Below are 26,481 nucleotides of genomic sequence, written 5' to 3'. Positions count from 1 at the left end.
GACTTCCCTTCATTCCTGATTAAAGCCTGGATTGTCCTGTGGGGATCTGTACACAGAGAGGGTCCTCTGAGTGAGAATGCTCATGGAGAAGGGGATGTTAGCCAGAAGCACAACACTTTTGAACTTAAATTCTAAAAGAACAAAGTATTATTAAAGCATTTTTATGAATATGCAAACAGTAATTAACTGGGCTTTTCTGTAATTCATTATTTTTTTTCTTTTCTAATGTCATGGTCAGATTAGAGCAAACCTAAATAACATGTTTCTGAGCTCACTTTCAGTTCTTTCCCCAATGTTCATGTTTTGAGAAAGAAAACTTCTTTGTATTAAGCTGTCTATTTAGGAATAATGTTCAGAATGTCTTCTAAAGAGATTTGCATAGACAGGCATAAATAAAATGTCACTCTCCTCTCAAGTCCAGATTCAAAGCTTACTGAAGTCAATGGGATTCTTTCTAATAGTACCCAGAGGATACCTATGGTCAAGAATGGTGATAGATGGGAGTCCTTGCCCAGTACAAAGAGTTATGCAAAACTGATCACAGTATAGGGGACTTGGTGGGCTGCTTAGCAGTGCAACGTCATTTAAATACTCTTGCATTCTTTTTCTTTCATGCAGGAGACAAATACTTCCAATTATGGCCTTTTGCAGGTTGCATTGAGATCAGGTCATTGCCACTTATAAGAATTGCAATATCTAAGTTTTCAGTGCCAAAAGCTAAAATGCATCTAAGGAAAAAAAGAAACATACTGGGGTGTGATATCAACAGAAAAAAATTGAAACTGCATTACTAGAATTTAGCATTTATTATATAGGCAAACTTTTTTAAAATTAGCCCAATCCTCACAGTGTATTGGTTTACACCTGACTTCAGGCTTAATTTCTTCTGTCCAGAATAAGCTATTGAAGGAAGAGACTTTTTCTGCAGTATTTTGTCATCTTTGTCAGTTCCACAATTCAGATACCAAGATATGAAGTAACTTCTTAAAAAGAAGAGACGTGATCTGAAACAAACAAACAAACAAAAAAAACATTTTATAAAAAATACTGAGCTCTGAGAGCTAAGTTCTCCTCAGATGTACATGTGCATCTGGTGACTTCAGAGGGAGTTCTGCACAAGTCTCTGAGGTAAGAATTTGGCCCTGAATTTGTGTGCAGTACAATAATTTTAATTACATGTAATCTGAGGGGGAAGTTGGCGCATGATGGAAAAGCAATATCCACCATCTATCACACTTTTAGCTCATTGACTGTACATAGTTTAAAAAAGAAAGAAGTGATCATCAAACAACACAATACTTTGTGTATTCTAATTGAAATGTTCAGTCAGTCTCTAATCTCAATTTTTGTATGTTTAATTGTATAAAAAAAACCTGCTTAACATTTTTCCTAAATTTCAAAGTTCTTCCATCAGAACTGACTCTGGTTACATGTAAAACATAGTTTTCAAAGCTAGCCAGTACATGTGTATTAAACTACACAGCTCACAATAATCCTTTTGTCAAAAGCTTGAGAAAGGCGACGGCCTTTGCATTTGGATCCGGGGGTTAACAAACTCAGTCTTTGCCAGGCCAATAGAGTAAGCAAACTAAAATATGCACCAACTCCTGCTCTCAACTTGATTCAAACAACTTGTCAGTGAATAAATGGCGATCTTTAAACAAACATACTATGGCCTCTTTATTTTAAGTCAATGGAAATAATATGTGAGTGAGGCAAGCAAGATTTGGGGCAAAATTCTCAGAAACACTTATTGATTTAAGCACCTAAGTCCCATTGATTTTCAAGTCAGTTAGGTGATTTTGAGAATCTTACCTTTTCCCTATATTACTGCAGATTTGGAGTGCAATAATCATGTAGTCTAGCTTCAAATGAGGCCTCACTGTTTACTTACTCCACTGGCTAACTACTGTAGCCACTAAAAAAGGTCATAGGTGTAAAAAAAAAAAATTCCTCCAGACTATTAAAGACCAGATGGAACACTATAATGATGCCACACTTCAGCCTAATGTCTTCTTCAATGATAATACAACATTACATCAATACGTTTCACTGTGAATACCATGCACTGACAAAATCCATCAAAATCACACAGTTTTGGTCAATGAACAGGATCTGCTAAGATATCCCTCTCAATGTCATTCACAGAGATGTTAAAGAGAGAGGGAACTCTTTATGATCATCTAGCCTGACTTCCTGTATAGCTCAGGCCAAAGAGCCTCACCCAATAATTTTTGCATCAAACCCATACTTTCTGTTTGAGCTAGAATATACTATTACATGCAAATAGTAAAGACATTATTTGCTGTTCATATTCTTAAAACATCAATATTTCAGCTGTATTTTTGAAATACCAAAAATGATCAGACCATAAACGTTCAAGTTAAAAAAGATACTGGGAACAGAAACCAGAATTCAGACTAGAAGAGAAATATTTATTTATTTTCTTCTAACTTACAACTAGCCAGAGAATCCCACTGAATTCTAGCTGGATAAAAAAAAAAAAATAGTGCTGTTTGTATGAGAATTTTGGAGCTAAATTAGGAGTTCCTCAGAAGTGGAAATGTTAAATGTATGTAAAGAGAAAATATAGAAACAAGGTTAACTATAGAACCATAAATAGAATTCCTAATGATCAGCTTTCATTTCATGAAGTTTATGTTTATATTGTATTGTGGCAAGTGTTTTAAATTAGAATACTGTTCAGAATAAAGAATAAAATCAAAAGCTTCCTTAAAATTCAAATATGTGTACCTGGGATTATGAAGCTGAAGGCTCTGAGTTTTCCCGTCCATTAGATCCAAAATTTGCTTCGCATTCCTTGCAGGTATGATGACAGTGCCTAAAATCAGGAGGAAAATAGAGCATTCAAGATTTTTGCTCATATTTCTCTAACACAGCTGTCATCTTTGTACAGTATATTGGTAAGTATTCTTTTAGAAGGAATTTGTTGAACAGGCTTTATAGAAGGAATCTCTTGTTGTTTTCCATTCATCTGGTTTATGTTCTTCCGTCCTTCCAGATGTCTTATGGTATGGGATGATGTCTGAATGCCCCAGCAAAACAACCTTATTATTCTTATGTATTGTTTATTTTCAGCAGTGCCCAAAATATAGTAGAGTTTTCCAAGCAGGAAAAGGAAGCATGATCCCTGATAAAAGAAACTCACAATCTAGACAAGACCAGTGGGTAAAGGCAAGGGTTACCAAGATATAGATCCCCAATTGGCCACATCTTTGTATTACAATGCTGCATTAACACAACAGGTTTTTTGTTTTGTTTTTTTTTGGGGGGGGGGGAAGGCGGAGGTTTAAGTGGGAGAGGGAAGATTTTATTAAAAAAATATTGGTTTAGGATTTTTAAATTATTTCAAAATACCCTTCCAATTTCCCATTATCAGTCAGCTAATTTACAGAGGCATAACAGCACAAGTGAGCCTTCAGAAGGGATTTTAATACAGAGGTGGCCTTGTGGATGAGCTTTTGGAAATGCATTTCCTATGCGGGGAGCAGTGTAGTACACATGGACAAATTGAGGGAGACATCATTGGCTCGGGAGGAGGTGGGAGTTAATACAAAATGAGATGTGGGTCAGAGCACAATTTGTGTAGGGCTTTGAAGGCAGTGACAAAAAACCTGAACTTGATGTGTTGGACAGGGAGCAAGTAGAGAGATTCAAAAGAGGGGATGACATGGACTGAGGTAAGGAAAATGATCTTAGCAGCTGCACTTTGTATGGACTGAAGACAGGATGGGTGTTCAGGAAGCCAGAGAAGAGGAGGCTGCATTGATTATGGCAGAGAACTGTAGGGATATGAAGATGTGGTGCAGGAAAAAGCTGCAATATTTGGATACGGACATCGTGGATGTACAGAGCAAAGGAGACTCCAAAGGTGAATTACAGGCCAAACAGATGGGATAGATGGTGTGATATTTAATGGCACCAGATAGAAGGTAAATTGCTAACTGTTAATCTTTTATAATTAATTAGTATATGGAGAGACTGAGGATTTAATCCTTTAAATTACAGGATTACTTATGTCTTCGAAACAATGCAGATTACACTGAATTTGTATCTTTCTAATAATTACCACATAATCTGGAACTACATAACTGCAGTATATATCCTTAGGTATAGCATTCAAGAGTGCCCTATGAGCTGCAGCACAAAGGTTTAAATGTATGCTGCAGCTGCCTCTCTCTTTCATTCTATTTTCAATAACTAGGTTTTGATCTAAGATTAAGTGATCCGTATTGAAGACAAACCTTTTATGTTCTGGACCAAATGGCCAAACTCCTTTACTTTGGAACTTTCTCTGGCATACTCGTATGTATGACATCGTCCCAATGGCAAGACCAAAGGCACCAGCAACTGTACAAACAGATCACAATACATTGTTAGTTCAAGAGCCTAACTCAAGATACTATTATTTGTCCTTTATACAGAAAATTGCACTTATGTAGGACTTTTTCATCCCAAAGTACTTTATAAACTCATACAAAGATTATACTGTAATAGTAGTTAGTTCTCTTATCACTGAAATGGAACCATCTGTGGAGTGAAACACTGCAGCTGGTTAAGAATACACAGCAACACAGCACAACAGTTTAGATGTGAAAAATAATATTATATACACTTGGAATTTCAGGGGAAATTTAGATGAGGAGTGTAATAATAGCCCATGGTGAAATTTGACAAAGACAGAAGAGCTGACTCTCCCTATCTTTACAAAATGCCCCATGGTATTTTTGATTACTACAAATAGCTAGGACTTCAGTTAAGTCTTGTCTTCCTAAGTCATAGGCTTCCTTAATACCACTGGGCTCTGGTTCAATACTCATTCAAAAAGAAAAACTACTTCTGGCAACACGTTGAATTTTCTGTGGAGGTCTCACATCCAAGCATACACCAAATGAAACCTGCTTAGCTTTTGAAAACAGATGAGATTACGTCATTTAAATGGCATGGTTGTATTATGTAAATGCAATACAAAACAATTTCTGTGCAAACAATTTTTTTAACAAAATGTTACAAAGTTAGACACGCAGCATAAACTGAATTTGTATTATTATTTCTTTATTTGAGCAGTTATATTGCTGTAATACTTAGAGAACTTAACCATGTTGAGAACTTGTTATGGTAGTCATATGGTATTGCCAGGGCCTTACTGCTGTATGTTATGTAATAAACAACAGTACCTGCCCCACAAAAGTTTATAATCTAAAAGAGTAGACATAACAGGCAGATAAAATAAGCAAGGTTGTGAGAGCAGGGAGAGAACATGGGAACAAAATTGTAGGATATTGTAGCATAGATTAGCCATGTGCACAATCAGAAGCCCAAACTCACCATTGGCCTACCCATGATCAGATGGCAGAATTTTGTGTGCATTATGGCAAGGTGACAGTTAATGAGGCTAAGGTGGGGAGGTACAGACTTTGTTTGGAAGTTTTTCCCACAAGGATGAGGTGGCGTGCGAGCAGTGCTTGTGGAGGAAGCAGATAAGCAGACCATTTAGAATGGTGTTATTGACAGAACCATGGTGAGGGTTGACCTTGCAATCATATAATAGCGCAGGTAGGGCAATTAAAAATTGAATATATACTCTTACTGAAAAAGTCTTTATTAAACAAGCTTTACTTAATAAATTAGTTTGTAAACTTAGTAGAATCCTATTTACCTAGACTGCTATACTAACACCTTATGGGTTCAGATAAGCAGAAGTTTGGATAATTGACATTCACTAAAAAAGGGAGACACACAGCACACAAAGGAAGTCTGGATAGTGGAGGTTTGGACAGTTCAGATTCTACTGTTAATAAATATCCTTCAACCTTTTCTGTCCTTTTAAAATAAAAGTACTGACTTACATGCCATTTTTGGTAATGATCCAAATCTTGGGTTTGATGAGAGAAAGCCTAAAATAAAAAGGAATAGTTAAGAATGCCTATCCACTTAAGTAACTCATCATCGTGTAACAACAAAAGTGGTCTTTTTCCAACAAGCCTCTCTCATTTCTCAGAGCAAGGGCTATACAATACTTAAAAGTATGGTAGCTTTGATTGAGGAAAATACACCATTCCCAAAGCATTCTGGTAATTTCCAATACAATTACTTGTGTGGTGGCACACAAGTGTCAGGGAAAAATATTTTGTGCTGCCATGTGGGGGATTGGAGTCCAGGTCTCTTGTTCAATTTCTTGCTCTTTGGGTCAGCACAAGCTGGGAGATAACTCGTAGGACCTTTTTTGCCAATGATCAGCCTAGTGTTATCTGTCACCAGATAAACATGACTATCCTCTTTAATAGGAATGGAGGAGTCACTCTGACATTTGGGTTTTTGAGGAGAGAAGTTGTAGTTCAGGAACAGAGGAGAAAATAGAAAGATTCTCACCCTTCCCCACCAAAATTCCCCCTGCCCTCAAATTGACTAATATGACAATAGTGATTTGTTTCTGATCTCAATTTTGTAGCAGCATGTCATCATATATTGGTATCTGTGGATGCTCTGCTGACACCATGAGACAGCAAATCAAAATGCAGTATAAGCATTTTTCCACATAATCCTCGAAATGCCTGTGGATCCCTCCAATTTTCCTGTTTACATCCCCTTCACCCATGAGCTCACAAGTTGCAACCACCATTCTGGACATTGTATAGAACCTGTTAAAAATACCCAAGCAGGATGACTGATCACAACTGTGTGATGTGACTGCCATATCTAATCTCAGTCAATCAAAGGAGCAGGAGTCAGAATGAGCCAGTCTGCTGTATTTTGTACCAGCACTTGTCTGGTGACCCACCCATTTCTGCAGAATTTAAACAGAGTGTGACAGTAGCTCTGAGGGCTACGTGATGACCCCCTTCAATGAGATGGAAGACCCTAAACAGTGGAACCACTGTGTTTCTGGGGTGGGACGTCAGTGGGAGGCAGGGTATGGAAGGGAAGTAGGGGTGACAGTGCCAGGCCATGCAGGCAAATTCCACACAGAAGAGTTTGGTGGCAGAGGCAGCATATAGTGGTGGCCAGTAAATCCACCACTGTAGATTCACATAGTGTAGGGGATGCACAGAAGTCCCAGCTTCTTCTAAAGCCAACTGAGCAGTAGTATATACACAGTGGGGAGGCCATGCAACCACTCTATGCCAAGTGTTGGATTGCAGGGAGGAGGATTTCTTTTCCCCTCATCCCTCTTAGATTCTCCATGCAAAGCCCATTTATTTTCACTTTAGCCAGGTGTTCAGCAGTTGTTCCTAAAGAAGTACAAGATGTCCCATTCATCTCAAATAAGTCAAGGCACAATAATAACAACCAATTAAAATTGGCATTCTTAATTACTTCACTCTGATCATTTTAGCATAAATACCCAGGTACTAGGGAAATGTGGGGAGAGTTATCTGCCAAGGGGTGAGAAACCCAGAAAGTAGTCTACATCTCCTCAATGGGCATGCAGAGTGCAGCCAGACTGATTCACTACAGAAATGTAACGGGATACTCCTCTGTGCAGATTACACAGCAGCTGTATAAGATCTCCCTGCCCTTCCCTTTGGCCAGTACCTCTTTGCATCGAGCCACTATGTATGTTGGCATACAGTCATAAAAACACTGCTGATGCTTTCTAGAAGCCAGAATTTAGAGCTACAATGCCAGATTCTGATACCCTCACTTACATAGACTAGTACCCTATTTCACAAGTAGTCCCAATGAAGTCAGTGATCCTCCTTGATTACAGAATGTAAGTGTGACAGATTCAGGCCGCTAGTATTTGGAAGGGTCTGAATTCAAAAGGAAATACAGTAAAATCTTTGTTATCTGGCATGTTGGGGGAATGGTGGGTGCCGGTTAATCAAATTTTCTGGTATCAATGGAATACCAATTTTCAAAGAATTAGAATACAATAAAATGAATAAAAGACAAAACACAGTAGTACACTATACAGGTATTCACCAATGTAGTAGTAGTACTGCACTGCAGAGTGGTTAGTTTCTTGAAGCACTTAGGTGTATACAGGTAACCTACTGTATAGAAAACTTTATCTTTTGACACTACATATCACTATGGTGAGCACATGATGTACAGTCAGATCACTAAAAATATACTTACCACTAAAACTATACTGTAATGACCCTGTGACACACCCTAGAAGTTGCTTTTTTGAATAAATTCCCGATATCAGCTTGCTTACTTGTCTTCTGCCTCTTTTGCATAAAAGTAGAGTGCAGAACATACAAGTGCATAACCTCCTGGGCAGAATACTAGTCCTGGTTACTAGACTGAAGATTTGTATTGGGAGAGATCAGAAATGCCAGATAATAAAGCTTTCCGGTTGATAAAATGCCAAATAATACAGCCTTTACTGTATTCAGAATGAGTTGTGGCAATGCATAGTTAATTATCAAATCATTATAACATTGATAGCACTGAGTGGGAAGAACATTCAAATATGAAAAGCAGCAAGCTCTGGGAGAATTCTGATTTAGTGCTGATTCCTGATCAGCATGCCTTGGGTTCATTTCTAGTATAAATAAAATGATACACGTATATCTTCCATTTACCATTGTAAATTAGCCCTTGAGTGATCAGCATGCTTCCCAGAGACAAGGGAAGACCTGGAAAAAAGAAGCAAACAAAAAGAATCAGCACTTTGCTCATTACTGACTGGCTGAGAATTATGTGCATCTTTCTTGTATTTATTATCGTGTCTTTTCCACCCCAGCTTGCTTATGTCATTCACCTATTACACTTGCTCTTAGACTGTAAGCTCTTTGGGGCAATGACAGTCATTTATTATGTTTGGACAGCACTACCACAATGGAGCCCAACCTGGTTGTGACCTTTTCATGCTACTGAAATATAAACAACAACAAAAACTTGCACAACCAATCACAGTCTCTCCCCTCAAGACAGCAAAACTCAAATGTATCTGACCTTGATAGAACTTCGATTAAATGATGAAACCCTTAGAAGCTTTTCAAATCTTTTCCTTTCAGAATGTCCACATTTAGAGTTGCCATCTGGCCAGCTTTACGCTCACTCCACAATGACTTTGGTTTTTGTTGTTGAAACTAAATAGAAATCTTATTTCTTGAAAAAATTCAAAATCAAGATCATACATGTGAAAGAAAATGAAAAGCGTCTCTTGGGTGAGAGTAATAATAGATTTCAAAAATAGTGACATCAGCTAATAATAATAGTTAACTATTAACAATTAAGGGTACAATTCTGCCACTTTTACATAATAAGGTACACTTAATGTAAGTAAGTAGTCCCACTGATTTCATAGTAAGTACTACTTAACATAAGTAAGGACGACAGAATTAGGCCCTAATAACAAATCTTCTCTCAAATAAATTTAAGTGTTAAAGTAACTGGCAAGTCGTGCAGTAGAATTTAAAGCAGTAGTTCAGCTAAAAATACATCAAGTGCTGATTCTCACTGGGATAAGAATTAACATGAGTTACCTACCTCTGTACCAGAAACTTTCGTTTCTACATTCTCGACTGATCCTTTCTACTTCTTTTCTATTGATGTGAGCATCTGAGATAGGACAGTGGAGACCAGACTGAAAAGAGCAATCTTTTGTTAGCTTACTGATTTATCTTACAAGATAGATAATTTAAGATGAATTAAAAATAATTACTAATACATGTAAAATGAGGAGAAAGGTATTTTCCTTTCATAAGTAATGCAACCCCCCTTAAGTCTCAAAACAAACACACACACATACACACCCCATCTGCAGTTAGTAAAACAATCAGATACCTGTATTTGATAATTCAAGATTAGAAATGTGAAGTACTGTTCAGGTTTTAAAGTGAAAAAACTTCATCGCATTTGGAACATCTTGTCTGCAATAGTTTAGATATTAATTTTAGACAGGCAGTAAATTGCTGTTTTTCTCTTAATTCTTTTATTCTGATCAGCCACATTTCTTTAGCTGATATTCAGGGATTGAACTGGCAGGAAAAAAAGGCAGTGCTACTCAGGTCCTCCCACAAAATAAACTCCACCCACTTGAGATGCTGTCATGGTATAATTCCCCACTCTGAACCTTAGTGTCCAAAAGATGAGGTACCAGCATGAATTCCTCTAAGCTCAATTACCAGCTTAGTACTTGTAGCGCTGCCACCAACCAGGAATTCCAGTGCCTGGTACACTCTGGTCCCCCCAAAACGTTGCCCAGGGACCCCCAAGACCCAGACCCTCTGGATCTTAACACAAGGAAAGTAAACCCTTTCCCTCACCATTGCATCTCCCAGGCTTCCCCTCCCTGGGTTACCCTGGAAGATCACTGTGATTCAAACTCCTTGAATCTTAAAACAGAGAGGAAAATCCACCTTCCCCTTCCTTCTCTCTCCCCCTCCCAGACTCTCCCTGAAAGAGAAAGTAATCCTAACACAGAGAGAAAATTAACCTCTTTCCCCCTCTTCCCTCCTTTCTCCCCACCTATTCCCTGGTAATCCAGACCCCGTCCCCTGGGGTCTCACCAGAATAAAAAAAAAACAATCAGGTTCTTAAACAAGAAAAACTTTTAATTAAAGAAAGAATAAAGGTAAAAATTATCTTTGTAAATTTAAGATGGAATAGGTACAGGGTCTTTCAGCTATAGACACTGGGAATACTCTCCCAGCCTAAGTATACAAGTACAAATTAAAATTCTTTCAGCAAAATACACATTTGAACTCCTCCCAGACAAATACACAGATGCAAATAAAGAAAACAAACATAAGCCTAGCTTGCCTTATTTACCTAATACTTACTATTCTGAACTTATAAGAGCCTGTATCGGAGAGATTGGAGAGAAACCTGGGGCACGTCTGGTCCCTCTGAGCCCCCAGAGTGAACAACAACCAAAAACTAACAGCACACACAAAAACTTCCCTCCCTCAAGATTTGAAACTATCCTGTCCCCTGATTGGTCCTCTGGTCAGTGACAGCAGGCTCACTGATCTTGTTAACCCTTTACAGGCAAGAGAGATATAAAGTACTTCTGTTTTATTAACTCTTACTTATCTGTTTATGACAGATGCCAAATGAGATATCACTATCGGTAGATTGTGCAGATATTCAAATTATGGTCTCACACATCCTCCCAGGTGCTGCAGTCTTAACTCCCCCTCCATGCAATTTGAATACACCTATGGGCTCTGTTGGGCTTCTCTGGCGGGGCTTCTCCTCAGTAGGATTCAGTCGTCCTCCTGGATTCTGTTGACACGCACTCAGTAATGGCAGTAAAATGTCACTCACAATAAACTGTGTTTGTCCCTTTCTTTTCTTTGTTGAGCAGTGAAACAGTTAATAATATTGACATTTTAGTACCATCTCTGGACATCTGAGTTAACATCTCACCAACACTGGCTCTAGCTGGGGTCCATGGGTTGAACTGCACCCACAGAAATCAGGTCTGGACATGCACTACCATGCATGCATCTCACATGGCTGGGAATGCAGCTGGCACTCAGGTCTGCCTGCCAAAAACCACCCCTATAACTCCTCTTGGCAATGGGGACCAGTGGGAAGCCTCAAGCCAGCATGGAGGGGAAAGGATTTAGGTAGGATGGAGGGGGCAAGCTAGTCTGTTCTCCTTGTCAGCCAGGTAGGGAGCTGCAGTGAAGGGGATGGGATCAGGCAGCAAAAGGGGGGCCTTGTGGTGCTGCTGTGGTAGGGGCAGCACTCCGGGTTGTGATGCAAATCCCTTTTGGGGATCCCAGGGGGAGGGAGAAGGGCTGGATATGGGGCATGGAGGAGAAGATCCTAAAATTCCTTCCTCCAAGGAAGACTTGAACCAGCCAAGGGGTAAGGAGCAGAGTGGGGGCAGGCAGGGGCTCCTAGGAAGGGACAGTAGGGGGTTTCCTTTGAGGGTAGAGGCTACTGGGAAGGGGTGAATATAGGACTCATGGGGGGGAGGGAAGGTCGGGGCTTCTGCTTTCCTGGGTTTCTAACCATTGTAATAATCATCATTAAGGCTATGTGTCTTTCACAGAGGTCATGGAAGTCACGGATTCTGTGACTCCAGAACCTCTGTAATTTCTGCAGCTGCAGCAGCTGGTGCGGCTGACCCCAGGGCTAGCCACACTGGCCACTCCCCGGGCACCCCCAGGCAAATGGTCCCGGGTGCTGCCCGGAACAGTGGTCTAGAAGCAGCAAGGTTGCCCTGGGCTGCTCCCCTCCCAGATGAGCAGCAGCAGTGGCTGGGCCCCTGGCCACCCTGGCCAAAGCAGCAGCGGCAGCAGGGCCCCGGGCCACCACTTGCCTGGAGTAGCAGAATCGGCTGGAATGCCCCCTCATCCCCAGCACCTAACATTTAGTTAGGGGTACTTTTGGTACAAGTCATGGACAGGTCACTGTCCATGACTTTTACTAAAAATATCCATGACTAAATCATAACCTTACTCATCAGAAGTGTTCTTACACTGAACTAACTCACCACTGTGCTGCTACAGCGGTATACATTCACTGTACAAGAGTTTGGAACAACCAGTCTCTTGTATAGTGCATGTACACAGTTGTAGCAACATGGCAGAGACTTTATTCTGTGTAAGAAGACAACTATAAATTGTTATTTTATGATGTTTCTATCTGGCTTCACAGAAAAAGTTTCATAGCTGCTTTAAATGTCTAGTAACTAAGGTGAAATATCTAGTGTAAATATCCTGGGGATACCATCATAGGCTCTCCCTGACCCTCCAACTCCTCCCTCTTTACTTCTCATTACAAAAACAGACCTACAATACAGTATCTAGATGTCATTATAAATATGTGATACGTAAAAAGTTCCTGGAGTTACTTTGAAGTGATGTATACTAAGTAACAGGAGATGGAAAAACTCTTTGCTCATGAAAGCAAATCCTCTTCATTACTAAATAAAACTGAAACAGTACATATACTGGGGAGGGTATTTTGGTGTCATCTATGCTGGATTAGCAGTCAGCAGGTAATAGCATTCAGACCTAACCTTCAAAGGAACTGAAAGTATAAGTGACTGACCCTTAGAGGAGGGGATTGGAATAGACTCTGACTGGCAACTGTAACCTCAGGCACTGGGATGGTGAGATAAAGGCAGAGGCCATGATAGCTGGAGGGACAGACACATAGAATGTGAGGACAGTAGTCTTCAATTTACCAGGACTGTAACTCTAAGGTTTAACCTACCAAGATAGGCGGTGGCCCACCCTGTACTCTAGATATGATTTTTTACATTTACTTTGCTTTTATTTGATTTACCAATAAACTTCAACACTTCCAAACCTGAATGGCACTGTGACTCCATGTGCCAGGTCGCAACACATGGAGCAGGGAGTCGGAGGCAGCCTCATCCCAACCCCAGTCCTGAGGGCCAGGAGCTGTTACTGTGGGGTGGGTCAAAGCTGGGTTCAGTCTTCAGCCCAACTCCTCTTCTCCCAGGCCTTCCCTCCACACCGGGCCGGGATTAGGATTGTGGTGCTGGGGAGCAGGGTACTGCTGCAGTTGGTTGGTGCCCCCTCAGTGGGGCGAGGAGGAGGCTGAGTGCACCTACTGACTTACAATGCCACTTCTGCCACTGCATCTCACTGAGACAAATGGGGCAGTTTAGACTTCATAGTTACTGTTGAAAACTCTGTGCAAACCCAGGCAGATGTCACTGTTTCAGTTACACTCAGTTCACATTTCCAAGGCTTTATTTACAATCACAAAAGCTGAAAATGTACTTTAAAAAAAAACAAAACGACAGCTCAGAATTTGTAGCACAAGTGTCACCTTGGTAGAGATGTCAGTATGCCATAGGGTACATCTGCACTTGAAGCTGGAGATGTGATTTCCAGGTCAAGGACACATATCTGCACTAGCTCTGCACTAAAAATAGTGTTGCCATGGCAGCATGAGGTAGATGGGCTAGCCACCCTAATTATGTACCTATGATATCTTGGGTGGGTACATAATTAGCTGCCATGGCTACACTCTATTTTTAATATGCTAACTCAATCATCACTGATGTGGGTATGTTTCCTCAGCGGAGAATCGCACCCCCAGCTCCAACCAGAGATATACCCATGCTGACATGTACCACCTCAATGTGAACCCTGTTAGTTTTGTAACCCTGGTGATGAAATAGGTTTATTGGCTGTAGTCATTATTAAATTTTCAGGTAACGGATGCCCCAGTCCTCATTCAAACACAACTCCTACTAAAGTTAGTGGGACTGTTTCTTGAATAAGGCCTTCAAATTGATCACAAACTGAGTTTCATAGCAGTGTGTGATGAGGTGTGCTCCCCACACTGGCCCTGCAAGAGCTGAATTGGGCCAGGTGGGCCCAATCAGCTAATTAGGCTGCAAACGGGAGAGCTTTAGGCAACTAATTAGAGAGAAGCTCAGGTGTGAAGAACAGGTGGGGCTTCTACAAAAGATAGGAAATTGGAAGCAGAAGAGGCTGCAGGAAGGTGGTGTACAATCGCTCCCTGGGAGAGGGGAGGTATGTTTGGCAGCTATAGATGAAGTAGCCAATGGTTGTTCCCTGGGAGGAGGGAATAGAGTGGCTGGCAAACCTCAAGAGAGTGGAGGAGTGCTGGAGTAGGAAGCAGTGAAGTTGGGGACTGAGCTAGACCTTTGCTGCATGTTGTAGGGTCCCTAGGCTGGAACCCAGAGCAGAGGATGGGCCTGGGTTCTCCTACCCACTACTGGGGCAGTGAACTGGAAGACTGTTGGGGTCACTGTGGGAGTGACAGAGAATTTGAAGGACTGTATCTAGGAAGGGGGAATGCTGAGTGACCTGGCCAGAGGGCTGAGTTACAAAGAGGATTACTGTGGTTCCTGAGAGCAAGAGAGAGGCTGCAGAGGAGAAACTGATAGGTTATACCTGCTGGAAGGGGTGTTGACTTGACTAAGCTAATCCTCAGAACCACCAGTAGGTGGTGCTATCCAGCAGTGAGTAGAACAAACCTGTCACATAAGGTCATCGTATAGTATATGACACTTGTATTGTTCATAAACTGTCAAATATAATAACTTCTACAATAGTACAAATAAAGATAAGGAAGTAAATGATTATGAACAGGGTTATTTCATATCAAAATTGCTTAGTCAAATGTTCACCTATGGCACAAAGTGGTGGAATCTGGTCCTAACAGGCTTGTTGAGATTTCTTCAGCATAAGGGAACTTGCAGCTGGTGTAAAGCAGGGTAACCAAATCCTATGCCAACTGCCCCCCTCCACCTGATTTGGATGTTCAGGATGAGCCAGATAGCACCTGTGCTCTACTGGTTCTTAACAGAGGTATGGTCCTTTGGGAACCATAGCCAGCTGGCATAAACTATTGCAGATTAGCTGGGACTGGGATTGTGACTAAGACAGCTTGACTATAATTAGCAGATGGTTGTAACTGGCTCTCTGACTGCCCTCTGCCTTCCCTGCACTGAATAGAATTTGGCACAGAGTCTGGGCCATAACACAAAGAAGACTGGATTTTTTTCCCCAGAAATTGTGAACATGAACATGCTGAAACCTTGTACAGGGCTCTGAGAAGTATAATACAGTAACTCCACATTTAACATTGTCCTGGTTAATGTCATTTTATTGTTACACTGCTGATCTGAGTGAACATGCTCATTTAAAGTTGTGCAATGCTCCCTTATAAGGTTGTTTGGCAGTCACCTCCTTTGTTCACTGCTTGCAGGAAGAGCAGCCTGTTGGAGCTAGTGGTGGGGGCTTGGAACCAAGGGGGGCTGGCAGCTCCCTTAAGTTCCTGTGTGGCTGCTGCTGGGCAGTTCAAGTGTCCCTCCCCCCACTGCTGTGTGCTGCTCCTGCCCTCTGCCTTGGAGCTGCTCCTGAGAGCCTCCTGCTTACTGTGCAGGGAGTTGGGGGAAGAGGAGTGCTGATGTCAGGGTGTCCCCCTCCTCCCGTACCCCATCTCCACAGAGCTGGGGAGGAGGGAGACATGACAGGGTTCAGAAGTGAGCTTGCTGGTGGTGGCGGCAGCAGCAGCTACTATCTCAGCTTGCTGATCTTCATGAAAAGACAGCGTACTTAGAGTGGGATCAGCATAGACTCAGACTCTAGGACTGGAAGGGACCTCAAGAGGTCATCAAGTTCAGTCCCTTGCCCTCATGGCAGGACCAAATACTGTCTAGACCATCCCTGATAGACATTTATCTAACCTACTCTTAAATATCTCCAGAGATTGAGATTCCACAACCTCCCTAGGCAATTTATTCCAGTGTTTAACTACCCTGACAGTTAGGAACTTTTTCCTAATGTCCAACCTAAATCTCCCTTGCTGCAGTTTAAGCCCACTGCTTCCTGTTCTATCATTAGAGGCTAAGGTGAACAAGTCTTCTCCCTCCTTCTGATGACACCCTTTTAGATATCTAAAAACTGCTATCATGTCCCCTCTCAGTCTTCTCTTTTCCAAACTAAATAAACCCAATTCTTTCAGCCTTCCTTCATAGGTCATGTTCTCAAGACCTTTAATCATTCTTGTTGCTCTTCTCTGGACCCTCTCCAATTTCTCCACATCTTTCTTGAAATGCGGTGCCCAGAACTGGACACAATACTCCAGTTGAGGCCTAACCAGCGCAGAGTAGAGCAGAAGAACGACTTCTCGTGTCTTGTTTACAAAACACCTGTTAATCCATCCCAGAAACACATTTGCTTGTTTTGCAACAGTATCTCACTGTTGACTCATATTTAGCTTGTGGTCCACTATGACCCCTAGATCTCTTTCTGCCACACTCCTTCCTAGACAGTCTCTTCCCATTCTGTATGTGTGAAATTGATTGTTCCTTCCTAAGTGGAGCACTTTGCATTTGTCTTTATTGAACTTCATCCGGTTTACCTCAGACCATTTCTCCAATTTGTCCAGATCATTTTGAATTTTGACCCTGTCCTCCAAAGCAGTTGCAATCCCTCCCAGTTTGGTATCGTCTGCAAACTTAATAAGCGTACTTTCTATGCCAACATCTAAGTCGTTGATGAAGATACTGAACAGAGCCGGTCCCAAAACAGACCCCTGCGGAACCCCACTTGTTATACCTTTCCAGCAGGATTGGGAGCCATTTATAACTACTCTCTGAGTATGGTTATCCAGCCAGTTACGCACCCACCTTATAGTAACCCCATCTAAATTGTATTTGCCTAGTTTATCAGTAAGGATATCATGCAAGACCGTATCAAATGCCTTACTAAAGTCTAGGTATACCACATCCACCGCTTCTCCCTTATCCACAAGACTCGTTATCCTATCAAAGAAAGCTGTCTGATTGGTTTGACACGATTTGTTCTTTACAAATCCATGCTGGCTATTCCCTATAACCTTACCACCTTCCAGGTGTTTGCAGATAATTTCCTTAATTACTTGCTCCATTATCTTCCCTGCCGCAGAAGTTAAACTAACTGGTCTGTATCAGAGGGGTAGCCGTGTTAGTCTGGATCTGTAAAAACAGCAAAGAATCCTGTGGCACCTTATAGACTAAAAGACGTTTTGGAGCATGAGCTTTCGTGGGTGAATACCCACTTCGTCAGATGCATGTGCACCCACGAAAGCTCATGCTCCAAAACGTCTGTCAGTCTATAAGGTGCCACAGGATTCTTTGCTGCTCTAACTGGTCTGTAGTTTCCTGGGTTGTTTTTATTTCCCTTTTTATAGATGGGCACTATATTTGCCCTTTTCCAGTCTTCTGGAATCTCTCCCATCTCCCATGACTTTCCAAAGATAATAGCTAGAGGCTCAGATACCTCCTCTATTAACTCCCTGAGTATTCTAGGATGCATTTCATCAGGCCCTGGTGACTTGCAGGCATCTAACTTTTCTAAGTGATTTTTAACTTGCTCTTTTTTTATTTTATCTTTTAAACCTATCCCGTTCCCATAAGCATTCACTATGTTAGACATTCCTTCAGACTTCTCAGTGAAGACCGAAACAAAGAAGTCATTAAGCATCTCTGCCATTTCCAAGTTTCCTGTTACTGTTTCTCCCTCCTCACTGAGCAGTGGGCTTACCCTGTCCTTGGTCTTCCTTTTGCTTCTAATGTATTGATAAAAAGTCGTCTTGTTTCCCTTTATTCCCATAGCTAGTCTGAGCTCATTTTATGCCTTTGCCTTTCTAATCTTGCCCCTGCATTCCTGTGTTGTTTGCCTATATTCATCCTTTGTAATCTGACCTAGTTTCCATTTTTTATATGACTCCTTTTTATTTTGTAGGTCATGCAAGATCTCGTGGTTAAGCCAAGGTGGTCTTTTGCCACATTTTCTATCTTTCCTACCCATCGGAATAGCTTGCTTTTGGGCCCTTAATAGTGTCCCTTTGAAAAACTGCCAACTCTCCTCAGTTGTTTTTCCCCTCAGTCTCGATTCCCATGGGATCTTACCTATCAGCTCTTTGAGCTTACCGAAATCCATGGTCTCTATTTTGCTGTACTCCCTTCTACCCTTCCTTAGAATTGCAAACTCTATGATTTCATGATCACTTTCACCCAAGCTTCCTTCTACTTTCAAATTCTCAACGAGTTCCTCCCTATACTTAAAGGAGCAATGTGTGTGTCTCACTCTCTCACACTTCAGACAAGGGAGGGAGTGGGCACTCCAGTGGGATAGCACGGATTCATCATCATGGTCAGTTTCCACAGGGAATGTTTGCAGCGACTGCCATGCTGTCTCCTTCCTCTATTCCTGCTGCCTTGTAGCTTGTGAGGCTATATTAACAATGTGTTAACCCCTGAGGGCTCAGCTGAGTGTTAGTTCATCATTTAGCTGCAAAGCATTCCCTAGGAAATATCCCACCCTCTGATTCCACCACAATTTATAGTGAGCGTCAGACAGACAGACAATCAAAAAAATCTTTTGTCTGGCCAAAAATTTCCCTGGAACCTAATCTCCTAATTACATTAATTCTTATGGGGAAATTGGATTTGCTTAACATTTTGCTTAAAGTAGCATTTTTCAGTAACATAGCTACAACGTTCAGCAAGGAGTTACGGTGTATATATAGAAAATTGTCCAAGAACATATGATTCTAAAACCAAACGTGCTCTATTTTTAATATTGTATGGGATACTATAAACTCTATTTAAATTACCTACAGTTATATAGCATCAATACATTTTATTATAAACCTAGTGTTTTAGAAATTTCTAACTCGTGTAAACACTAAGCCCTCGTCCAGACTAACCCGCGGCATCGGCGGGTTAAAATCGATTGCTCGGGGATCGATATATCGCGTCTAGTCTGGACGCGGTGTATCGATCCCCGAGCGCGCTTACATCGATTCCGGAACTCCATCAATCCGAACGGAGTTCCGGAATCGACGCGGAGAGCCGCGGACATCGATGCCGCGCCGTCCAGACTGGTGAGTACCTCGATTTTAGAAATTCGACTTCAGCTACGTTATTCACGTAGCTGAAGTTGCGTATCTAAAATCGATTTTAATTCCTAGTCTGGACGTGGCCTTACTTTGGATTGAAACATGAAAAGTAAAATCTCAGCACAGCAGAAGGGGTAGAAGTCCTTAAATATACTTAATGACATGGATTAGATCTGCTGTTAACATTAGTGACATTAACAGAATGCAGACTTTTTTCATATTTTATATATTTAATTCTGTAGAAAAATATCATGTTAAAAATTAAGAGCAATTCAAGGGAGTACAAAGTGAAAGCTGTGATGTTATAATTAACCTATCTGTAGTTTACAGGACTTAAATGACTGTGTCCAGAACATGAGAACAGCTGTACCGGGTCAGACCAAAGCTCCATTTAGCCCAGTATCCTCTCTAGCGACAGTGGCCAAAGCCAGGTGCCCCAGAGGGAGTGGAACTAACAGGAAATGATCAAGTGATCTCTCTCCTGCCATCCATCTCCATTCTCTGACAAACAGAGGCTAGGGACACCATTCCTTACCCATCCTGGCTAATAGCCATTAATGGACTTAACCACCATGAATTTATCCAGTTCCCTTTTAAACGCTGTTATAGTCTTGCCTTCACAACCTCCTCAGGCAAGGAGTTCCACAAGTTGACTGTGCGCTGCGTGAAGAACTTCCTTGTATTTGTTTTAAACCTGCTGCCTATTTAATATTTTACATCATAAATGCAGCATATTCCAGGTATAGGAGGGAAGCATGGGCAGACCTGTAGCCATTTTAGGGTGAAGTTAAACACTAAAATAAATCTTATGGCTTATTGTCAGTTTGTATTAAACTAAACTTAAACATAAGACCAAAGGCTGCCCTCAGTTACACCTGTGCAACCCCACTGACTTTGTAAAATACTGTGTTACTGGCTTCTGGATTTTCATTTGATTGTGAATAAATGCCTCCCAGAAACTTGCTTGTATCACAAAGAAAATATTGCACAAAAAGGCCTTCTGAAATGAAGTGATCTTTCTTGGGAAAACGTGTAAGCTTTATATATGGCTAGTATCTCCTAAAGGGCTGACACCTTGCCCTGAACAGCCAGATAGACCTGAGAAAGCTGCTATGAGTATAGTGGATGCAGATACCTGACCAGGAGACGAGCAATCTATTAATATTTGCTAATGGATCAGCAGAAACTCCACAGAGGAATACTGGCAAGCCCCTCCTCCTCCTCCATATGTACAAGTCCCTCTATTCAGACAACTGTTCACCTGGATTCTATTCGATAGAATACAAAAATGCCAGTCACTGGCTAAAGATAGCATTCAACAGAAAGGGAAAGCAACTCCAATTTACCTGTTTGTTTTGTTGCTGTGAAGATGCCTGAACTTTACTTTCGGCTGTTTCTGAAGACATGTCTGTCAGTCCTTTCCCCTCTCCTCCTAATAATCCTGGTAAGCAGCAAAGTCAGCAACGCTGTCTTTCACAGCTGGCTGCTCCTCTCGCTGTTCGGTACAAAGGTAAAAGAGTAAAAGCATTACACTGTTATAGGCAACTGTTTACTCAGAGAAACACCCATTTTGTAAGAGGCACTATCTTTATTGCAGATACTATTTGACTAACCTGATATTAAATGTAACTGAAAAAGATCCAATACCTGAACTCTAACTAAACTGTATCAAGCCTCACAATTTATTATTCCCTTTCAGTTATCAGAAATATTGGGTTTGTACTGAGTTAAGCAGGCATATGAACAGGGAAGGATTATGAAGCTGTTCTAGTCTTGATTATAACAAACAGGGAGGAACTCGTTGAGAATTTGAAAGTAGAAGGAAGCTTGGGTGAAAGTGATCATGAAATCATAGAGTTTGCAATTCTAAGGAAGGGTAGAAGGGAGTACAGCAAAATAGAGACCATGGATTTCGGTAAGCTCAAAGAGCTGATAGGTAAGATCCCATGGGAATCGAGACTGAGGGGAAAAACAACTGAGGAGAGTTGGCAGTTTTTCAAAGGGACACTATTAAGGGCCCAAAAGCAAGCTATTCCGATGGGTAGGAAAGATAGAAAATGTGGCAAAAGACCACCTTGGCTTAACCACGAGATCTTGCATGACCTACAAAATAAAAAGGAGTCATATAAAAAATGGAAACTAGGTCAGATTACAAAGGATGAATATAGGCAAACAACACAGGAATGCAGGGGCAAGATTAGAAAGGCAAAGGCATAAAATGAGCTCAGACTAGCTATGGGAATAAAGGGAAACAAGACGACTTTTTATCAATACATTAGAAGCAAAAGGAAGACCAAGGACAGGGTAAGCCCACTGCTCAGTGAGGAGGGAGAAACAGTAACAGGAAACTTGGAAATGGCAGAGATGCTTAATGACTTCTTTGTTTCGGTCTTCACTGAGAAGTCTGAAGGAATGTCTAACATAGTGAATGCTTATGGGAACGGGGTAGGTTTAAAAGACAAAATAAAAAAAGAGCAAGTTAAAAATCACTTAGAAAAGTTAGATGCCTGCAAGTCACCAGGGCCTGATGAAATGCATCCTAGAATACTCAGGGAGTTAATAGAGGAGGTATCTGAGCCTCTAGCTATTATCTTTGGAAAGTCATGGGAGACGGGAGAGATTCCAGAAGACTGGAAAAGGGCAAATATAGTGCCCATCTATAAAAAGGGAAATAAAAACAACCCAGGAAACTACAGGCCAGTTAGAGCAGCAAAGAATCCTGTGGCACCTTATAGACTGACAGACGTTTTGGAGCATGAGCTTTCGTGGGTGCACATGCATCTGACGAAGTGGGTATTCACCCACGAAACCTGATTTTAAAGAACCTGAATGTTTAACTAAATTCAAAAATTCCTGTGCTTGTTTTGTTAAAATATTATGTTTGCTATTGAAGAAAAAAATCCAGATTACATAATGTTATTGTTTTAGTTAAATAAAACAATTTAAATATTTGTCTGGTGATGTTCTCTTCCTAATACAGCATGGCAAAAAATCCTCCAAATATGAATGATTAACCTGCTGAATTGGAGATATTTATGAAGTCATTGGGAAGTGAACTATCTGCTTCAATTACCTTTTTGGTAAGTGAAATAACCAGTCATTCATTTTCTGATACAGCTGTAAAACTAATCTAAAAAGTTTTCAAAATAAATCACTTAAAAAAAATGTATGGTGTGTACCTTCTAAAAATGAAACCAAACTATCTGAGTGGGGAAGAATATGTATTAAGGTTATAACAACCAACAAGAATGTACTTTTATGTAGAAATCTATTATTAAATCCAGTCTTCCTGACCAGTGATTTAAATCAAATCCACCCTAAAAAGTTGTTGGTAGCGACCACACCACTCTGTGAGATTACTGGGAGAAACAGATGGGAATTTTTTCCCTCACTCTTTCAAAGATCTGTTTTCATTCCCAGAGACTTTGTCTTATTGTGTGGGTGCTTCTGGAATAGAGTTCTAATTAATCATTGTGACATTTAGCCCAGCACTTACAGTAGCACAGGGGTAGGCAACCCATGGCATGTGTGCCAAAGGCAGCACGTGAGCTGATTTTCAGTGGCACTCACTGCCCGGGTCCTGGCCACCGGTCCAGGGAGCTAGCTCTGCATTTTAATTTAATTTTAAATGAAGCTTCTTAAACATTTTTAAAACCTTATTTACTTTACATACAACAATAGTTTAGTTCTATATTATAGACTTAGAGAAAGAGACCTTCTAAAAACATTACAATGTATTACCAGCACACGAAACCTTAAATTAGAGTGAATAAATGAAGACTTGGCACACCACTTCTGAAAGGTTGCTGATCCCTGCAGTAGCATTTCAGATGTTTGGCATCCAGTAGGGTGCAAGGGGAAATATTTGCCAGGAGATATTATAAGAGCCCTCTAAATTGGAACCTTTATTTTAATTATGGGACTCTTATTTTGGTATAGGCTGACCAGATAGCAAGTGTCAAAAATTGGGACAGAAAGTGGAGGGGACAGGGGGTAATAGATGCCTATGTGAGGAAAAAGACCCAAAAATCAGGACTGTCCCTATAAAATCAGGATATCTGGTCACCCTATTTTGGTGCAGGGTACATAGTTTAGTTTCAGGCAACATGACTAGAAGCTTAACAAGACTAAAATGAAGGAGTGACTGGATACTATTGTTAAAGGTATGTGCTCAGATGTTTGACAGCCATTTCCAGTGTTTACAGAAGAATAATCTGGGAGGCACTACCACTTTTTCTTCACTATTTTTGAAGGGATTATGAGTATATTTGGAAAAAATTTTTGATCACTCTCTCTTTCTTAGGAAGGATGGCATGGGGTTTATAGGCACAGGCAATCTGGATTCTGCTCCTGGCTTTGCAGCAGATTTCCTGTGTGATGTTGGGTGAGTCACTCAATCTTGTTAAATCTCAATTTCCTCCTAAGTAAAATACCCTCCTGGCAGCTGGATGTGAGGCTTAACTAATGCATGGGCAGTCACATGCTTTGAGATTGTTAGGTAGAAGAATCTATATAGAGCAAGACCTAAAACTTTTATTACACCTCTACCCTGATATAACATGAATTCGGATACAATGTGGTAAAGCAGCGCCCTGGGAGGGCGGAGCTGCACACTCCGGTGGATCAAAGCAAGTTCGATATAACGCAGTAAGATTTTTTGGCTCCCAAGGACAGCGTTATATCAGGGTAGAGGTGTACTTGTTGTTGTTTTCACTATACACTAGCATGACTGAGGGCAAAATTTGGCTCATTGGGGAAAAAACTTTATTTCTAATTTTTCCCAACATGTCAAATTTTGCCCTCCATCTGACTAACCCTAGCTCTTTTACTGGTCATGTGGAAGATTTTTAGCACCTCCCAGGAGCAGTGAAGGGGTAGGGGGAGGATGCCAGCCCATCAGCAGAGCAAAAATGAGACCAACCTCATGAGCAATGCTCTGCTCCCTATAAACTGGCACCCAGGGTGTCTGCCCCAATTGCCTACTCCCTAAACTGACCCTGCCCTCAGTTCCAGTGTAACCTCATTGAGATATTTGTGTATTCTTGATTGCAGAACTTGGCCCAGTGTCTTGTTGCTTTCTGGTATGTAATTATCCCTCCATATTTAGTCCCATTTATTTTATGTGCATTTTATAGTATTTTTCTCAATATAAAATCTAGGTGGGGTTTTTAAACACGCTTTCTACAAAGAATATACAATCTCATCAAAACCAGCCGCTATAAAATCTGCACTTTGGGATATACGTGCAAGAATTTGGTCACTAGTAAACAGCTCTAGGGGGGAAATGCCGTCAAAAACGTGGGCCTTACAGGCGGTACTAGAACAAAAAAATCCCTTTGTGTTGATCCATCGATGAGGCAATTCCCTCAGCACCGCGTGTACTCGCCGCTCTCGGAGGTCCAACCGACATCGGCGCGGAGGCCTACCGGAGCAGTCTTTGTGCAGTTCCTGTGTTTGAAACCCCAGGAGATGAGACTAAAGGAAATCAGCAGAGCGAAGAGCAACTTTGCAGAGACAAAGAGGGAAAAACACTCACGATCGTTCCGGACTCTAGCTGGGAAGTTGCTGATTTTGTATTAGTTCTAAAACTGGGCCCAGTTCATACCTCCTACCGCGCAAACGCCTGGCGGCCGGACCTTGCTCCCCGGAGCAGAGACGCAGGCTGTATCATTCAATTCCTGTTTCGCTGACGGGCCCCGCCCGGCCAGGAAGAGGCGGGGATCAGCTGCAAGAAGCACCAATGTAGCCTCACTCCCGGAAGCCATCTGTGTCTGTGGGACCCTTAACGAGCTCCGGGCCGCCAGTGCCGTCTCCCCAATGTAACGTAGCTTCCTGGAAAGGGCAAGGGGGCTATACTGCCGGTGCCCTTTCCTGGGCTGAAACCTCCGAACACATCATAGACCAGATTTTAGTTTTTGCCCCCTGGGGGATGTTGTCTCTTCTCTGACAGTTTACACAGCCAGAATTTAGGTGAATAACGCACATCAAGGCAGGTACTAAATACCCATCCCCATGTACAAAGGAACGTGTTTCTTTGGAGCTGTCGTGTACCCAAAACGATGTTTGCCCTTTGTATTTGTTTTGTAACAAACCCCCACCCTTCGCAGGTGCTGGAGCTGGAAGTGTGGCCACAACCCCTGGCTTGAAGTTGTTTCCCTCATATACCGAGTTTACAGTTTGGTTCAGTGGCTCTCAGCAACCCCACTATACAAATTATTCCAGCACCCCTTGCCACTTTTGTTTTAGGGTTGTCTGTTATAGGCTGCAAAAATCTACCCTTCTGCTATGGTAAATCTAGAGTTGGATTGCAATTTCCCCAAAGGCTGGATTGAGGGAGGGATGGAGGGGTGTTTGGATTTTTATTTACACTAAAGCATTCCCCACTCAAAGCACCAGGGCACTGTATAATAATTTTCTAATAAATTATAGACAGTTAAAAAAACCACACTGCCTTCTTAAAACTACAGACAGACCAAAAGCAGACTCAAACAGGATTGTGCACAGGAAAAAGGGAAGAGAGAATGTTCTAAATATGGCAGTCAAATTAGTTATAATAAACAAATTTATGCCATTGACAGAGGATTTTAGCTACTTAAAAGTGGAGCTAGTGGTACCGAGATGAGTATCAAGACAAAGGGGAAGAAAATGGGATGAGATTATTGTAAGAATCCCCACTAGCTTTCATAAAATGAATTTATTTAAAGTTAGTTAAAACATTGCACCATGGCAATATAGCAAGAGCCTGATCCCTTGTCCACTGAACTCAATGCCAAAGCTCCCATAGACTTTGGTGGTGCAAGATCAGGCCCCACGATAGGCAAATTCCAACCATTTCATTTAGAATCTACCTTGAACAGAAGATAAATGTAGTGTCAAATAGCTCTTGCAATGTGTTCAATGACTAAGGAATGTTTAACAGCTATGTCTGTGAGGCAATTAAACTGAACATCTGCCTTCTGTCAATATTGAGATGTAACGCTCACCTGTACCTTACATAAAATATATACTTTACAAGTATAAGTTTGTAGACAGGATTGCAACTTTGGACAAAATTAATTGAGATTTATTTTTCTTCTGAGGCAAGATTCAGGTCTGTCATTTCAGAAAAATGGAGGTGGGGGAGTGGGCAGGCAAAGTTGTCAGCTCAAA

The 26,481-nt window shown here is 41.3% G+C and overlaps 1 protein-coding gene across 7 annotated transcripts; it reads right to left on the bottom strand.

The window, feature by feature from the left end:
* Positions 1 to 791: 791 nt before the first annotated feature.
* OCIAD2 (OCIA domain containing 2) lies at positions 792 to 25,019 on the bottom strand. 7 transcript variants are annotated; one of them, XM_050948114.1, is made up of 9 exons: positions 24,869 to 25,016; positions 24,642 to 24,780; positions 20,679 to 20,827; positions 9,466 to 9,562; positions 8,556 to 8,609; positions 5,871 to 5,918; positions 4,266 to 4,371; positions 2,755 to 2,842; positions 792 to 1,004 (listed from the first exon to the last, which is right to left on the bottom strand). In XM_050948114.1, exons 3-8 carry the CDS (start codon positions 20,736 to 20,738, stop codon positions 2,761 to 2,763), a joined length of 447 nt encoding a protein of 148 aa, XP_050804071.1. In that variant the 5' UTR covers positions 20,739 to 20,827; positions 24,642 to 24,780; positions 24,869 to 25,016; the 3' UTR covers positions 792 to 1,004; positions 2,755 to 2,760. The 7 variants fall into 7 exon arrangements, with proteins under 7 accessions (XP_050804071.1, XP_050804077.1, XP_050804074.1 ...); XM_050948120.1 differs by lacking the exon at positions 24,642 to 24,780 and having other exon boundaries at positions 20,679 to 20,815; positions 24,938 to 25,019; XM_050948117.1 differs by lacking the exon at positions 24,642 to 24,780 and having other exon boundaries at positions 24,938 to 25,018.
* Between the last annotated feature and the right edge of the window lie 1,462 nt (positions 25,020 to 26,481).

The sequence above is a fragment of the Gopherus flavomarginatus genome, chromosome 3 (assembly GCF_025201925.1).
Source record: "Gopherus flavomarginatus isolate rGopFla2 chromosome 3, rGopFla2.mat.asm, whole genome shotgun sequence".
In the NCBI taxonomy this organism is placed as follows: domain Eukaryota; kingdom Metazoa; phylum Chordata; order Testudines; family Testudinidae; genus Gopherus; species Gopherus flavomarginatus.
This window is presented reverse-complemented; position numbering and strand designations above follow the sequence as displayed.

Excerpts from the sequence above, each read along its gene's own strand:
- OCIAD2 (XM_050948120.1), bottom strand. The coding sequence starts at position 20,738 with ATGTCTTCAGAAACAGCCGAAAGTAAAGTTCAGGCATCTTCACAGCAA. Across the intron at positions 5,919-8,555 it reads TCAAGGGCTAATTTACAATG|GCTTTCTCTCATCAAACCCA; the intron begins GTAAATGGAAGA and ends TTTTTATTTTAG. Across the intron at positions 2,843-4,265 it reads TTTGGTCCAGAACATAAAAG|GCACTGTCATCATACCTGCA; the intron begins GTTTGTCTTCAA and ends TCCTGATTTTAG.